Below are 17,285 nucleotides of genomic sequence, written 5' to 3'. Positions count from 1 at the left end.
ATAAGAACAATTGTGGATATTAAGGAGAAATCGATCAACATATAACCACGCGGGCACAGAATAAATAAGTAGTGAAAATCTTGCACCTTAAAAAACAAAACACGGTGAAAACCGCTAGAAGCAGTTTTCTTGAATTTCAAATATTTTCACCGTCAATCCTTATGGGAGTTTGATGGTTATCAGAAATATCTTCTTGGTGTAGACCATTGGTATCATCACTAGTGATATGTTCATTGTACTCAACAATATTTACATGTCGACGATTATGTTGAGAGTCACCAACCAGATCTGACATGCCAGGCTTCACAATGTTTGATTCTTTTGGTGCCAAATTGTCAGATCCATGTTTAACTTGAGTACTTTCAAGTGATGACTGGTTATTAATATGATTAGCCTGAGGATTGTGACCATGTGAGGATTGGTAACCAACTGGGGCAAATGTTTCCTCGTCTAGTTCTGGAAGCGTTTCAACAAATGCATCAAATCTTTGATGCTGAACTTTTAGTGGATCTTTTGACTCCTTTGTTGAAGTACCTTTGCCACGTGAAAATAGGAAGCTTATTATTGCAAATATTGTAACTGCTGCAATCCATCCAAAAAAAAACAATGTTACACCGACAATAATAAAGGGAGAGAACACAACAACTTGGTAGTTAGTATGATGTTACGGTTACCACTGTCTGTGATGTCAAATCTGACCCAAGTTTGTATTAATGCGAAGTTCTAACAAAGGCGATATTAAAATAAACCAATAGTAAAGTAAACCTACTACTTCAAACTTGTCGATTAGGATGGACTCGACAAATCTACAACTGCCAGACGATAGAAGACTTACGTGCAACTGTAGAGAGAAGCACTCCGACAGCAAGGAGCGCAATTGATGAGCAAAGGACAAGAGTCGTCATGGTAGGATACGCTTAGAGCCTGACATCTAGTTAGTGACAAGATCCATCGTCAGCTATACTCATGAGACACATATATTATATTTACAATAAACAGCCATCAACTTACAAAACAAACAAATATGATTCCAATGAAATAACTGTTTTCGGTAGATTAAATAAAAGAGACAAACAGAGTAGATGCGAGTTAAAACTAAACTAGCCTACCAAACAACATGGATATTGTTAGACCGACAGCTGGATATAATCCCTGTTCAAGACCCTGCATGACGCAAACTTATATACAAATAAACAAAATCACAGATCTGATAAAGGCATTGCGGCAGACTTCATATAGCAGCCAAACTAATTAGTCGTCAGTCGACTGCTTGTATGGCTACTGCTAGTCTGAGATTTCATATCACTTCGCTTCGCCCTCACCTTGACTTGGACCTGATCCGGGTCCTGAAGTTAGTCCTGACCGTGGCCTTCGGAGACTCTCCTTTACAGCTTGAGCATTTCTCCTACTCTGACGCATTTTGGCTCTACATTGCTCCCAAGATACGACTGATCCAGCTACAAAACCACCCATACCCCAATTCATGCTTCGTGAGATTGACGACCTCGTTGAAATCAAAACGGCAAATATCACACCACCAACACCTAAGCCCGCTAGCATACCCTGACGAAAGCAAGGAATTGTATGAACATTCTTAAAATCGTCAGTTGAAATGGAAGAAACAGCCTTCTGAAAGATATCTGGTTTTGAAACATCCAACTTGGGTCTTTTCTGCCTCTCCTCGACTTTGTCCTCAAACTTTGGTGGGAGATCTTCTAATAAGAGCTCTTTTTCTGGGGAGACAGAACTTGCCTTTTCAGTGGATACTGGAGGCTTTTCAGACTTCCGTGACAACCAACCAAATCCCCACATACCCTGAACAATCACAACATTCAATGATGTTGATATATTCAGCGAGCGCTGGATAAATTTCCACTTCACCACGGACCCTAACCTCTATCAACTTTATTGAGATCCACCCCTGTGAACCGATTAATGAGCATGGCCAAGAAGCGACAAAAAGTTATAGAGCGAATAGCGAGGAGAACAGCAATCTGGGGCAGAGCCTTAGTTGAAGACCCAAGCATCATTGTTACAAAATATTAGAATACAATGTCAACTAATTACATATCGGCGGGAGGAGGGAATTAATGCGAATTTACTGAAGTTTGACGCGGAAGGAATTGACAATAGTTCTAGCAGCACGTTGAACCTGATCATCGGTGAGATCATTGGAAATAGTAACTTTGATCGCTCTATCAACAGGGAATGTTTCAAATTCTGGAAGCACTTTTTGGCGTGAGATGAGAACGCCTTCAGATAGACACTCATCAACAATCAACTGCAACAAGGCCTCAATTTCCAGAGCTTCTTGAGCCTTGTCACTAATAGACTTCAACTTGCGGTCAAGGATGGGCTCAGCAATGCGAAGGATGAACATGGGCGAGTTGTCAACGTTATTCATATCGATGAACTTAGATTCAGCAATGATATCTCTAAAGAGTCGGCTCTTATGACGAATGCTAGTAAAATTCTTGGCCCGCCATTCATCATCCTTGAAAAACCAGTTGATTACAGCAGTAGTACTATTTGCAAGGTAGGCAGGCATAGTTGCAGAGAAGGTATATGCTAGAGAGGTGATACGTTGGTGCTCTACCATCGCAGTTTCTCCAGTACAGAAGCCGCCAGCAGATCCAAATGCAGATGCAAGAACACCAAGAGTGATGTCAATCTCTTTACGATCGATCCCCAGTTGCTCAGGAAGACCCTTGCCATGGTCTCCAAGAATACCAAACGACCAAGATTCGTCAATAAGGAGACGGTACTTATATTTGTGCTTAAGCTTGATCATGGTAGCGAGGTCAGGAGAGTCTCCCTCAGTCTCGTAAATACCTTCTGTAATGAGGAATCTGCGAGGGATGGGACCACGCTGCTTCTTCTTATTAGCAAGGATCATGACCTTCTCCAATTCTTCCATATTATTATGCTCGTACCAAAAAACACTAGCACGAGATAACTGCATACCCTTTTGGATACCGAGATTAATCTTATCATCAGCGATAATAACATCGCCACGCTTAAGAAAACATGGAATTACACTTGACGAAGTAGCAAATCCCTGAGAATAAAGAATACTACGTTCAGTTCCAAGAAAATCTGAGAGAGCACGCTCACAGTCCCAGTGTGCATCTTGGTGTCCATAAAACCCTGCAGGACCACATGAACCAACTCCATGTTTACGAACCGAACGAATGGCCTCTTGTTTGATGCGGTCGTTATTGTTGAAATTGTATACATCAGTCGAGGTGAGGTTGAGAAACTCGCGTCCGTTGTGTCCTTGAAGTTTGACAATGGGCCCATTATGTGTTTCAATTATAGGAATATCATCGATATTTTTTTGATCCAGTTCAGTAATTGGCTTAATCAACGGTTCGGGTGTCCAATCTTCAATCAATTCTTCTACTTCATCCTCTGTTAGTCGAACATAATTCTTTTTGTTATAAGAATATTTCGATGCCAAGAAGTACCTCACAGCAAATAGCAGCAATAGCAACTCGAGAACTGACCGCGCTGGATCATTTTGGTACGAGGATTGCACGTATCTTATCACTATCGCTGATCCCGGAACTTTGGATATAGTGGTTGTGATATTAGACACTGTTGATTCTATCAAGATGTTGAGATCCTGGACAAGTCTATCCGCTGCTGACATTTTTACTGAATGAATCTTTTAAAGTTATTAAAGGAATAAATTGCTCAAGTCCACAATGACTATGCTCTATGATAATGGCCAAAATACAATCAACGCAATCACGGATGTTGGTATCCCCTATCGTGTGCAAAATTGAAATACAAAACAAACTGAAATAAGAAAAACAAAGCAATCTTAGCGGTACTTTACTGTATGAAATCAATCAGGTGGAAACAAATGAGAGAAAGAAAAAGTGACAAACGGCCCCCTGCTAGAGACTGAAATTTCAAACACTGGCTATAGACAAAACGCCTGATCCAGAATGATCCAATTTGGGTTTTGACACAAACTCAGTTCCAGTGTATGATTGGCACTAGTTTCGTTTATACTTTTTGAAAAGATTCCTGTCGAAAAGAAAGGTGACGTTTTGAGCGTAGCTCGTGCTGTATGATGAAAGAGCCTAAACTCAACTCAATTTGATACAAGTTTCGCTGCTGCCGCGTTGTCCGCGCCTATCTTTACAGCCGCTCTCCGTACACGCGACTTACTATCACCGGGTTCTCCGACTACCCCTGCAGATCAAAATTACTGATATAATATAATCCTGTTTGACGGTTACTAACTCTTCGGTTTCTTTAGGACTATTGGAATCGCAGTGTTGCTATGGTTTAGTGTTACTCCTTCAGTGAGTGAGGACGACTCACTTTTGATGGTATTTTTAATTGGTGAGCCCAACAGGGAATATGTAGACCCCGAAGGTCGCTTTTATTACAGTCAGAGGAAAGCCGGGGATTTTTTTTTAGCTGTTAACTGTGATCAAATATGTAATTGATGTTGAGCGGTGACCTGAAACCTAACTCAACGGAGATGGGAAGAGCAAGGTGCAAGGAGCATATCACAACGGCCGGAGGCACGATCAACGTTTGATGACAACCTGAATGAATGCACAGCACTTTATTAGTCGTAAATTGTATACATTAATGGTTAGCTTCGATGAGTTGGCGGATGGCCTTTTCGACGTCTCCTTGTGAGGAGGCGTTCGCAAGGTGAACTCTCGCTTCTCTTCCGTGCTCTGTAATATGTTAGTAATGCAATAAAGAGGAGCTTAACAACAGTTTACTTGTGATTTCTTCTCAGAGCCAGATATCACTGTGACTGCTGCTCTTCATTCAAGTATATTGGTGATACCGTCAAATGTACCATCGAACTACGAAGTACTGAATCTGTGAAGTGGACTTGTAAACAAAATTTCAGTTATCTAAGAATAGCAAGATACTTTCAAGTATCAAAAGTCACTCTGTCAGCTGGCAAGACAAGCTCAAGTCAAGACATCATGAGATAATTGAAATTTTCACCTATACTCAAACAACCTGAAATTTCGTAATTTATTGCACCTCCAGTATCAGTAGGAACCTCAGAACATACCAAAACGAGCAAATGCAACAGGCGAGGCAATTGAAGCCTCTCTAATAAGAATAGGAGTGGTTGGATTATTCTTTTTCAACGATGGATACCATTTGGTCAATACGGCCCTGAATATGTTAGTATCTTCAAACTGCCAGAAAGAGTTGAACAGACACCATCTTTATCTATACGCTACGATGATAGCAGACCAGGCTGGTAATGAGCCACATGCGGAGCATATAGAATATAATGTATTTGACAAAACATCAACTAGAGAATCTCCCGATTTCTTGTTTGTTTCTCAGCTGGAGTGGACCGCATATAGGTGAACATACCTTAAATGAGCAGAAGAGGGCTCGGTTTGTGACAGGTGAAATCGCAGTTCTTTGAGGGCCTTGGGGAAGACGTATTTAGCAGATGACATCTTGATTTTAGCCTGCCTGTTGTGGATTCCAAGAGTTTGACTGCCAATATGATACGATGGTTCTTGCAATATTTCAGTATGTTCGTCGACTTTGCCCAATCAGAAGGATCTTATTAACAGGGTTGGGGTGTCTACCAGTCCATGCGGCTGATGTTGAAATACTATGATCTGGTGTTAGTTTGCATTTCCAGTTGGATTCAAGATAACAATTTGTTCTGAGATTTGGTTGAAACGAAATAATGTGGATATAATAGATACGTCTATTGGTGGTTTGAAACCTCATTGTTCAGCTCTTGTCATGGAGACTACCATATCAATGTGTACCTACTGGGTTTGCAGAAGTGAGCTTCCCTGCATGCGCAGTGCATAGAGACTGCTGATCACATCAGTTCATTGCGGTTTCGTTGACAATAGCTACTAATTTACCAGCATTCTCTAGGTAGCCTGAGTATGCTTATTAGACAATTGAGATTCCAGAAATTTAATTCTTATACACCCTTTTTAAAGTCCTACGTGAAAACGGTAAGAATCATGTCTACGTTTGATATCAAATTCCAAGGCAAGCAGGTTCCTGTGAAGGTTCCTGAACAATTGTCAGTTGCCAAATCTGAATTATTGGAGTTCCGACCATTTACATCATGGATCAGGAACTTGGAAAACTCAGTCTCTAAGCACTCGTCATCTAAGTTTGTATTGAGAAATATCGAGATTCAGTCTGTGGACAAGTTTTCAAAAGGCAAAGTAGGCTTTGTCAAACTAAAAGCTGATTTCCTCCATCCTAATGGCAAACCCCTACCAGGTATAGCTGTATTACGAGGTGGTACTACTGGAATGCTTGTTGTACTTACTGCAAAGGGAAAGGGGGATTCGGAAAAGTATGTGCTCCTGGTTTCGCAACCAAGAGTTGCAGCAGGGTCAATTGACTTAGTTGAATTGCCAGCAGGGATGATTGACGATGGCACATTTGCAGGTGCTGCAGCAAAGGAATTGGAGGAAGAATGTGGTATTAAAATTGAAGAATCAGATTTGGTGAATCTATTACCGAGTTCAGATGATAGCATTTTACTGAGCCCAGGGCTACTCGATGAAGAAATAAAATTCTTTTTATATCATAAAGAGATGCCGCTTGATGAAATCAAAGCCCTTGAAGGGAAACTAATGGGAAATCATGGCCATTCATCCGAAAATGAAGTTATTACCTTGCGCTTGTTAAAATTCCAAGATGCTGAGCAATATACTCGTGATGCCAAGCTCATTATAGCACTAAGTTTGTATAACCGACACAAGAGAGCTCAGGAACAGTAGTTTTCATATCGACCCGTGATTGTTCTTCTTTCAGACCTTATACGTAATTTTTTATATTCTCTTGCAAATTTCAATTATGCTTATTCGGCGAATAAACTACCCCATATTTCTATGCATGTATCTAGTCGAGAAGACGATAGGAGTGAAACCAACAATACGAAAAGAAATTTCTTTAGGGACAAACATTCATGGCTGTTTATATTGAATTGTTGCCAAAACTGTCTAAATTATCCCTAAGAATTGTTGAATAGGCTGGGGTTAATAGTCTGGAAGGTGACCAATGAAATTTATTTCATGTACTATCATTGCATTTCATATATCAAGATTGCATTTCATCTGTCAACTTTGCATGAGATCTACATATATTGCATTTCACCTACCACTATTGCCAAGATTGCATTTCTTCTTTTCGTGGATTTGACACCTTTAATCAAGCCGTTTATTGTCTATACCAACACTCAGTGTTGAAAAAACCAGATTTTATTGTCAAACTAGTTTCATTCCAAATTTTTTGTTTTAGAATTGACATACCCGTGATAGACTAAATCTAGAAACAGTGTTGACGGGTGTTACCTATGTAGCTGCCGTCCGGCGACTGGGGCCCTGCCCCAGACCCCGTGGCTTCTCTCGCTCCGCTTGAGTCGTTTGCCAGAACCTAATTTCCACCTCGGCGCGAAGTAGTTAGCTGTTCACGCTGTTCATGCTCATGTTCATGGGGTCGTTTCGAGCAATAAGATACAAATTAGATTTCAAGTTAACCTTGTTACTCAGAGGTGAATCGTCAGCGATAAAAGTTCCTGCAAAAGTCGACACCCTCATCTGCCATAGTCTAGACCATATGGCAGGCCAGGTCAATAGTGCCGGTTATCATTTTTTGGAATAATACTAGAAGCGTATTTTTTCCAAGTATCTGGACTGCTAAGAATTATTCACCTACCAGGACACTGATCGAAATGTACACACATACTTTAATTAGCAGACTTACAGGGACATTCTATACCAACACGCTATAATAAGTATAAAAGCAAAATTTTTTAGAAAATACAACAAAAGCTAACCAATTACCAAAATACACTGATTTAAAAAGCTGACAAACGGCTTCTCTTGAGATGCTTTTCCCAGTTGTCGGAGATAAATGCCGTTGAGACACTCTTCCCAACGATATCACCGAGTTCAGCCTTACAAACGTCAACCCTAACATTTTCCGGTTTCGCTCGCAAATCAACTTCCAGACCCCTCTTTAAACCCCTCACATTACTCACAGTCTTATCGGAGTGGTTATCTCTGCTGCATTTTTCGTTGATTCTAAATAGATACAAAATGTCCGGTGCTGCTGCGGGTGCTGGTGCTTCCAAATTTGCCAGATTCTTAAATTCTGAGACTGGTCCAAAGACTATCCACTTCTGGGTAAGTTATCGATCCGCAAGTTCCATGCTGATATCATCGACCAAATACTAACATCTATTCCAGGCTCCTGTTATGAAAGTATGTTAAACCATTTATTTTGTTATGTGGGCCTATGACCATGTTGCTCGAACTATGAACTATTCAGCTTTTGTCTCCTTTTTCGGCTCTTACCACTGGAGACGGCGTGCGTCGGTCCCCCGGTGACGAGAATTGGTACTGTCTTCTTACACCAAAAACGTACCTTCATAAAGTTTTGGACGAGCGTGATGTATAATATTTAACAATTGAAGAGTGTCACTGTTTATACCAAGGTTTTTTCCTCTGATGAGTTTTGTACTAACGTTATTTATAGTGGGCCTTGGTTATTGCTGGTATCAATGATTTACAACGACCTGTAGAGAAGTTATCAGGAACTCAACAAATTGCTCTTACAGCTACTGGTGCCATCTGGACCAGATGGTGTCTTATCATCAAGCCAAAGAATTACTTTTTAGCATCTGTGAACTTCTTCTTGGGAACCGTAGCAGGTTATCAATTAACTAGAATCTACAGCTACCAAAGATCTCTTGGCAACGGTCCTGGTGCTTCCATCATGGCTATTATTAACGGTACTAAAGGCGAAGAGAAGAAGGAGGCCCCTCTTTTAGTAGAAGCTGCTCCTGCTAAATAGGAATGACATGTAGACATAAAGTAATATAGTCGGTTTTAGCAAATTCCCTGAGAATCAACGAGCTCGCGCGCGGGTCATACCTGTAATCAATTTCTTAGAAAATAGAGACTTATATAAAGTTCCTTATTTCTAAATACGAACTTGCAAGAAAGTAAAACTCTTTTATATATTCAAGTTATTAAATAGTGACACCACCTTTCAGTTTCAGTTAAGATCCTTAGACTGCCGTATATACTTTTATTTCATTTCATCGATCCAATATTGAATTGAACTTTTTTTTGCAAGTTGCCATTCTTGATCTATAGGTGAAGTCTAGGTCCGAGCCTGCCAAATAATAAGCCCGGATGTTTAATAGGACAACTCACCAGGTATATGACTCCAAAAATCTTTCACAAATTCTTCCTGGCCATGTCCACCTCGGACTGCTAAATACACTCTTGAATCAACTTCAGTCTCCCATTGGTTGGAATTGCCTCCAAACATTCTACCACCAGCTTCCTCGAGAATGATCCAGCCAGCACAAACATCCCAAGCGTAACATCCACCCTCCCAATAGCAGTCCAAGTTTCCCGCTGCAACTGAGCAAATGTTCATAGCTGCCGAACCCAAACTTCGGAAGCCATGGGCAAAAGCACCGCCTTCGGACTTGTCTTTCGCTAAAGAGGAAAATGTTTGAGTTTTGATTTCGAAATTTTTGCCAGTTCTCTCAGAACCCCACTCAATTGCAACAAGTGCTCCTTGTAAGCTTAATGGCTTGGCCGAGGAATTCCTAAGAGGCAATTTCTCATCATTAAGATAAGACCCCGAACCTTTGACACCTGTGTATAGCAAGTTTAAAAATGGATTGTAAACAACTCCTACGACGGGTTTCTTGTCTATTGCAAACCCTAGAGAAATGCATGAATAAGGAAAGTAATGAATAAAGTTGGTGGTGCCATCAATTGGGTCCACAATAAAAGTTGGCTCGTCAGTAAGCACAGTTTTTCCTGGAACATATGTTTCTTCGCCCATAAACTGGTATGAAGGGAATCTAGCTCTTAATTTAGTAGAAACAAGGTCCTCGACTGCCTTGTCAACTTCTGTCACCAGGTCCACAGCATTCTTTTTATCATCAAACGTAACATTTCCACTTTTAGATCTGATGAGTTCACCAGCTTCATGGGCCAATTGGACCAATGTATCCTTAATAAGAACCAGATCAATAGAAGACGACATTTTTCTGATGGTTAACAATGTTCCTCAATAGATGGGGTTTGTGTATGGGGGAGCGATCCACTTCGGTCTGAGCAAGTCGTGAGAGGTGCATTGCATAACTGGACGTTTAATCGCATAGCGGATTATTTCATTGCCTTGATAATTAACTGGACGCTTGGTTGCAAACTGGATAAACAGAATTACGCTGTCAGCAATCAGCTTTAATTCCACTTCAGGGCTAATACAACCCTCAAATTTTCATGAGAAATAAAAGTGAAATTGCACTATTTTTTGTCTCTTACAAATAATTAGTCGTCTGCAGCTGTTGATGATCTGTGAAAGAGCTCGAAAATTGATGTACGACAAAATAAATATCGAAACTGAAACACTACAGCTATTGGTAGACACAATGCTATTCTATGTAACGCTAATTCTAATAAATGTGGAGTAAGCATTTGTAAGAATAGAGAAGCGTCTAGGACCCTGGACCCTGAATTCAGGGGGCAAACAGGGGTTGGGTATCTCTTATAGGAATGATACCCCTTCCCTACTCAGCCGTATATAAGAGCGCGCAGAAAACGTAGACTGAAATTTGCAAATTTCACGATTCAAGACTCAGTAAGCAGTATAGAAGATCAGTCGTATACCAGACAAAAAGATCTAAAAATGAGTGAGACTGAAGTTGTGTAAGTAGACGAATACTAAGATTAGGGAGGCTTGTTTTACTAGGTGGTTATTGCGAAATCACATCTAGTTCGTGAGATCCAGTAATAATGGGATGACGGCTGATTAAAGCAGACGCCATCAGACCGGCATCATGTAGCTTCGCGGTGAATGATTACTAACAATAAATTTTAGCAAAAAGTCCACTTGGGCCGATGAAATTGACGAAGATGATAACTCTGGATTACCACCTCCAGAAGTAAAGATCAATCCTGATAATACTAAGACAGTTATTTCGTATCGAATCAACCCTACAACCGGCAAGAAGGTCCGTGTTACACAAAAGATCAGAGAAATCAAGACTAAGGAAAAGGTCGACCATGCAGTGGCCGAGCGCAAGAAGTGGGCCAAGTATGGTCTTGAGAAGGGAAGTGCTCCTGGACCCAATTTCACAACGACTGGTGTTGGTGAAAATATCGTTCTCAAGTTAGGATTAAGAATGAGCAAGGCTGATGCCGAAGAAGAAGCTGAGAGAGCTGCCAAGGAGGCCGTTCCTACTAAGAAGGTTGTCTGTAGAACCTGTGGTGGTGAGCACTTCACCGCGAAATGTCCTTACAAAGATGCACTTGGATCTGCCGACAGTGCTAATGAAGGTAGCGAGCCTGCTACCAGCAGGTACGGTACACCTCAACCCGAGGCTGGTCCTACTACCGGTGTCTATGTGGCACCTCACCAACGTGGCAAGCCACCTGGTACTGTGCTTACTGATCCTGGTAGAACTCCTCTCAATGGCGAGCGTGACGATAGTGCTACTCTCCGTGTTACCAACTTGAGTGAAGATATTGTCGAAGACGAGCTGCGCCATCTCTTTGGTAGAATGGGCCGTATTGTTAGATGTCACTTGGTCCGTGACAGAGAAACTGGCCGTAACAGAGGTTTCGCCTTTGTTTCTTACGAAACCCGTGACGTCGCTGAAAGAGCTTGTGAGAAGCTTAATGGCTATGCCTTTGATAACTTGATTATGCATGTGGAATTCTCAAAGAAATAAATAGGTAATTTATTGATTTAGTTATGTGAATTTTGGTTGAATGTGAGTACAGTGAGACGCCGTCTCGAATTCTGCTACTCGTCAAGCCCTCTCAGTGTTTATTTGTACAAGCCAGGTGAACAGTCAGCTCTAGCCGGCTAGCTCTAGCGAAACTGGGACCGTAGCGCCTTACCGACAGACCCAGCCATGAGATATATCTCATCGTTACCTGTCAATATATATCAAGTAGTTCGTATAAGTTTTATTGATATAAATATAGAAAGGGTTCATGATTTCTTTCATAAATGAGTCAGTGATCAAGCAGAAGACTATTGTTTTTTTTTGAGAACGAGGCCAAGAGGCTTACTCTCCAGTCTTCTTTGAGTTACATGCTACTATTTTTATCTTGTCGGCTGTGAGCTGCTCTCCATTGTCGGTTTTGAATTGTATATCCTTAACAATGAATGTCCACACATCGTCACAGCACCGGTATGTGTGCAAATGTCCTTTCAATGTAAGTCGGGATTTCACACCATCTCGTAGCCTGTCTGTCATGACTCTATCAAACTACAGTTGTTAGCTGAGTTCGCATCAGTTCGAACCAAATTGTAGACAATAGAGTGAGCTTACTTACGTGTGAGAGAATCTTCATTGCCAGTTGTGGTTGTATCCTTGAGTCGCTATTAGTTAGAGTCGACATCTTTTCAGTCTACGAGCTTAAATTTACTTACGAAATCAACTGGTCAAGGGCGTCCGTTAGCGCTACGCCAATACTCGTTTATGTTAGTAATAGTCCTCGATAGCAACAAGATGCTCAAATATCAGTAGTTTCTTTTTGGTGGACTAATTAAATCCATAGATAGTCAGAGCCTGACTACAACACTGAGAGACCACTCACCTGCTACGTCTATATAGTTCATAATATGGCACCGAATTCATGATATTGATATCTAATTGCGGGGGACTCTCTTTTATACTTAGGGGATTAGTGGGGAGAGTTACAAATCACAAGAAGTGCGCAGACCAACAGAACTGTGCGGCTGAAAAGGTTTATAGCGAATTAGCTATTATTCTGAATTCTTCACTCTTTTTTGGAGTTGTGAAACAATTTAGAAAAGATTTAGGTAGGAATCTTTAAAAAGATTCCTCTAGGTTATTATAAAGGTTTACTTAGTTCCTGGTTCTAGCCAACTTTTCCTCTGTGACGAAGCATAAAGTGCGGCTGACCAATACAATTCTGCCAGCCAGCATATAAATATAGGGCAAATTCCACCGATATGCCTGTCTGAAGTTTTCGTTTTACTTTCAACTTAATAATCGGCACAGAGCTAGGATAAGGTGACAAAGACAGTGTCATCAAAAATAATTCATATATATATACCTTGTTAAAAGCTTGGAAAGTGTTTTGTCGTTAACATTTTCTATTGCTTTTTTATTCTAGCCTAGTGTTAGCAATACTATTAGTTTAGTTCGTTCTTTTTTTAATTTGTTTTTGAAAGAAGAAAACACAACCACAAATAAAAAATATGTCTTCTGTTGTTTACTACAAATTCAAGTCTCAAAAGGAACCTTCAAGAGTGACCTTTGACGGTACTGGAATCTCAGTTTTTGACCTGAAACGAGAGATATTACTGGCAAATAAACTGACTGCTACTGCTGATAGTTTTGATTTACATATAGTTAATCCGGATACAAAAGAAGGTAAGTACAAAATGGAAAAAAAAAAAAACTAATTGGTTTAAGAAAATCTGAGAGAGACCAGGTTTCTAACTGTACTAGAATATAACGATGATACTGAGGTAATCCCTAGATCAATGTCGGTGATAGCTCGCCGGATGCCTACTGCGAGACCTGGTAAGGACAGTGCTGCTAAATATGTGAGTGGCTCAATGACAATCGGCATTAAAAATTCAAGTCGAAGAGAAGACACTAGAATGGCTGCTATCAAACCTGCCACTTATAATCCCCCTGCTTCGACAACAACTGTTCCATCAGCAGCGGGTGGAAATAATTCTGAAGAGGATATGATTTCAGCTATGTTCCAAGCACAAGGTGAACAGTGGCAACAAACTCAGGATGAAATGTCTACCAAAACTCCTGTATATTATAGTTCGCACTCCAAAGGTGGATTTCAAGGACATGTTCCTGACTATGCTCCACCTCCTGGCTATTTATGTTATAGATGCGGTCAAAAGGGTCACTGGATCCAGGCTTGCCCTACTAATAACGACCCTAATTGGGAAGGTAAAAGAGTGCGTAGAACTACCGGAATTCCTCGTAGTATGCTTCGTACTGTTGCCAAACCAAAGGACGATGAATCGGGAAATTACATGATTAATGATGAAGGTGAATATGTGGTGGCTATAGCTGATAATGCATCCTGGAAGAGTTTTCAAGATAAACAAAAGAATCAGTCAAAGGATGGTGAGATTCCTACTGATCCAGAGCTGATATGTCCATTGACACATAAGCTATTTGTAAACCCAGTAAAAACTCCTTGCTGTAAGACGACATATTCTGAAGATGCCATTCAACAAGCCTTGTTAGACAGTGATTTCGTCTGCCCCAAATGTAAAACAGAAGAAGTCTTACTTGATCAGTTGACCCCTGATTTAGAAATGCAAGAAAGAGTCAAGAAGTACAAAGCTGAAAAGGAGAGTGGCCCGTCGACAAGTGATACCTCTAAAGACCAGAAACCTAATGGGGCTCAAGCCACAAAGGACCAGGAGGATAAAGAAGATGAATCTGAATCAAATACTTCTTTGAGACGGAAACGAGACCGTAGCAGCGATGGGTCTGGGTCTGATAGGGAGAGCGATGGTGAATCCACAAAAAGACGGAGAGACAGGTCGACAGGTCCAGCTGAAGAGATTAAACGCGAGTCGTCCAATGCACCTGAGAAAATGCCAAATAACATGCCCATGCCGGGACAATTTCCTCCATGGATGATGATGATGCCAGGTATGCCGGGAATGCCTCCAATGCCCATGCCTATCCCTGGAATGCCTGGCATGCCACCTATGCCTGGCATGCCACCTATGCCTATGATGCCTTTGCCGGGTATGCCCGGTGCAAATGCAGGTGGTATTCCTGGACTGTCATCTGGTTGGCAAAATGACAAATCAAACAATAATGGCATTGGAAATGGATCTTCTAACAAAAATAATGATAGTAGTAGTGGAAGTCAGAACGGACAGAACAACCGCAAACGAAGGAACCAACGATCTGCCGACTTCCAGGTATTGTGAGGTTAAGCAGATGCAAATCCGTTAAGATATATATTGAGATATATTTACTAAGAAATGAAACTTAATTTATTCTGCACTAAGCACGATGAACACGATAAACGGTCTTGGGCCTAGCCCTAATGACCATCTTAATTTGAGGGTTATCAAAAACTCACTTTACAATAAATCGTAGTCATGATGCTAGAGACACTCTAATTAAGGTGAAACTATGCTTTTTGAACTTGAATGTCCTACTATCTCCAAAAATTTCATTAGCTGATATCTCCTTAAGAGTAGGAACCACATTTTGAGAATTTTCCCAGCTATTGATGGCCTCTATATTGTCATGGTAAATGGTGTAGACCTGAGCCAATTCGGAAAGGGTGCCTTGGAGATCCAATTTTGAACCAATATCTTCATCCTTCGACCTATTCACAACAGCAATAGATACAAATTTCCCATTAATTGTGGCACTGACATCTAAAAGTGGGATTTCACTCACTACGTCACTCACCCATTCTAAACCCCAGACGCTACTTCCAATATTACTTCCGGTGTATACAGGTGAGGAAACATGGACATTTAAAGTTGATCCTCTCATAAACTGAGAAAATAGCAGCAGAGAATGATAAGTTGTCTGTAATAAAAGACCCTTCTTCGACGTCTTAATTGGTGAAATTACATTGACACATTGAGCTATGTTAGCCATTCCAACATTCTTAGCCTGTCTGACAAAGACATTACACCAACTGGCGACACCCAGAGAATCAGTTAATGTGTATGTCTCTTCTGCTCCCTTTTGGCCATCGGCTCTAACAGGATCCCAAACATTCCATTCATCGAAGCAGATTTTTACGTCTCTTTTCCTGGTGCTCTTATCTCTTGCATTTATTCTTGCTATTTCGAGTAATCTTGCGGCAACTTCTATTGACTCCTCAGCAGCAATTGTCGAAGTTATATTTCTATAGTATTCAGGATCGGTTGTGTATAAGTGAATTGAGTAGTAGTCCATCTGATTAATCAGCTTTTGAGTGACCGTTAAATCCCAATTATTAACACCGCTATTACCACATCCAACAACCTGGATGTTTGCATCTATCATCTTAAGAGCTTTACCCCATTGATGTGCTTTCTTAGCATAGTCCTCTGCAGATAACTGACCAACCTGCCAATCTCCCCACATTTCATTACCTAGAGCCCAATATTTCACATTATAAGGTTCTTTGTGTCCATTTTTACGCCGTAAATTAGCGTAATAGGTATCACCGTCGGAATTACAATATTCTAACCAGGCTAATGCTTCGTCCAAAGTGCCCGTACCCATATTAAGACAGATGTATGGTTCAACTCCCATAAATTGACACCAGTCTAGGAACTCATCTGTGCCGAATTGATTACTCTCTTCGCCACGCCAAGCTAAGTCAGGACGTCTTGGTCTGGATTCTTTTGGACCAACTCCATCAAGCCAATGATACGTTGATACAAAGTTACCTCCTGGATATCGTATTACTGGCATATTTAGAGCTCTAAGTTTCTCTGCCACATCTAAACGATATCCCTTTTCATTCGTGAGCCCAGCAAGATTGGCTTCCTCACTGTAATCAACAATTCCGCCATAAATACATCTTCCCATATGTTCAATAAAGCCAGAGTAGATCTTATCGTCTATCTTTGCACTGATTCTGGTGGGATCAATGCTGATCAGAGACTTATCAGATTTGACAAATGTACCAGACATCTTGTTTGACAAAAGACTGCAGCGACGGTTCTAAATTGCAATCTGACAAGAATTCATAAAGGAGCTGAATAAATCACTATGTCTCTTCATCGTATTTATGAGCAAGACGGGAAAATCGGCAATATGAGATGCTTTTCCCCACTTTAGCAAATATCCGAGATGGTTCACGCAGCATTGCATTCCCATGTTTCCCCGAACATCCAACCATCTTCCAAGAGCTATTATTATTACAATGAAATTTAACAGCTGACAGTGGTATTTAATTCTAGAGGGAACTCATGCCGTTAATAGGAGTTAGTGCTGCAAGCACTCACATTGTTCATGGGTAGCCACTCCCAGCACCAAGTTGCGACTTTACCAAATTCTAGCAGAGTTCATTTCAAGCACATGTAACTTTCGCAGCGGACTCTAAATCTCAGCAATACCGTCTTCAGTGAACGGATATACCATGTCAGTGAACGGGCATGTCATGTCAGTGAACGGACATATCATGTCAGTGAACGAGCATGTCATGTCAGTGAACGAGCATGTCATGTTAGTGAACGGGCATGTCATGTTAGTGAACGGGCATGTCGTCGCTTGTTATTCTTGAGCT

At 40.9% G+C, this 17,285-nt stretch overlaps 7 protein-coding genes across 7 annotated transcripts; 3 read left to right on the top strand and 4 right to left on the bottom strand.

The window, feature by feature from the left end:
* Positions 1–1,302: 1,302 nt before the first annotated feature.
* COX20 (Cox20p) lies at positions 1,303–1,812 on the bottom strand (the record flags this gene model as incomplete). The annotated part of the gene is made up of 1 exon (XM_018878177.1): positions 1,303–1,812. One exon carries the CDS (start codon positions 1,810–1,812, stop codon positions 1,303–1,305), a length of 510 nt encoding a protein of 169 aa, XP_018735507.1.
* A 286-nt stretch (positions 1,813–2,098) lies between these two features.
* On the bottom strand, positions 2,099–3,652 carry LCB1 (serine C-palmitoyltransferase LCB1; the record flags this gene model as incomplete). Its single annotated transcript, XM_018878176.1, has 1 exon — positions 2,099–3,652. The coding sequence occupies one exon, from the start codon at positions 3,650–3,652 to the stop codon at positions 2,099–2,101; it is 1,554 nt and encodes a 517-aa protein (XP_018735506.1).
* A 2,257-nt stretch (positions 3,653–5,909) lies between these two features.
* Positions 5,910–6,764, top strand: AWJ20_1306 (uncharacterized protein; the record flags this gene model as incomplete). Its single annotated transcript, XM_018878175.1, has 1 exon — positions 5,910–6,764. The coding sequence occupies one exon, from the start codon at positions 5,910–5,912 to the stop codon at positions 6,762–6,764; it is 855 nt and encodes a 284-aa protein (XP_018735505.1).
* A 2,425-nt stretch (positions 6,765–9,189) lies between these two features.
* Positions 9,190–10,056, bottom strand: INM2 (inositol monophosphate 1-phosphatase INM2; the record flags this gene model as incomplete). The annotated part of the gene is made up of 1 exon (XM_018878174.1): positions 9,190–10,056. The coding sequence occupies one exon, from the start codon at positions 10,054–10,056 to the stop codon at positions 9,190–9,192; it is 867 nt and encodes a 288-aa protein (XP_018735504.1).
* A 1,141-nt stretch (positions 10,057–11,197) lies between these two features.
* TIF35 (Tif35p) lies at positions 11,198–11,746 on the top strand (the record flags this gene model as incomplete). The annotated part of the gene is made up of 1 exon (XM_018878173.1): positions 11,198–11,746. The coding sequence occupies one exon, from the start codon at positions 11,198–11,200 to the stop codon at positions 11,744–11,746; it is 549 nt and encodes a 182-aa protein (XP_018735503.1).
* A 1,793-nt stretch (positions 11,747–13,539) lies between these two features.
* Positions 13,540–14,973, top strand: MPE1 (Mpe1p; the record flags this gene model as incomplete). Its single annotated transcript, XM_018878172.1, has 1 exon — positions 13,540–14,973. One exon carries the CDS (start codon positions 13,540–13,542, stop codon positions 14,971–14,973), a length of 1,434 nt encoding a protein of 477 aa, XP_018735502.1.
* Positions 14,974–15,145: 172 nt separating this feature from the next.
* AWJ20_1302 (uncharacterized protein) lies at positions 15,146–16,690 on the bottom strand (the record flags this gene model as incomplete). Its single annotated transcript, XM_018878171.1, has 1 exon — positions 15,146–16,690. One exon carries the CDS (start codon positions 16,688–16,690, stop codon positions 15,146–15,148), a length of 1,545 nt encoding a protein of 514 aa, XP_018735501.1.
* Between the last annotated feature and the right edge of the window lie 595 nt (positions 16,691–17,285).

The sequence above is a fragment of the Sugiyamaella lignohabitans genome, chromosome A, assembly GCF_001640025.1.
Source record: "Sugiyamaella lignohabitans strain CBS 10342 chromosome A, complete sequence".
NCBI lineage: Eukaryota > Fungi > Ascomycota > Dipodascomycetes > Dipodascales > Trichomonascaceae > Sugiyamaella > Sugiyamaella lignohabitans.
The sequence above is the reverse complement of the archived record's forward strand: the minus strand, read 5'-3'. Positions and strand labels throughout refer to the sequence as shown.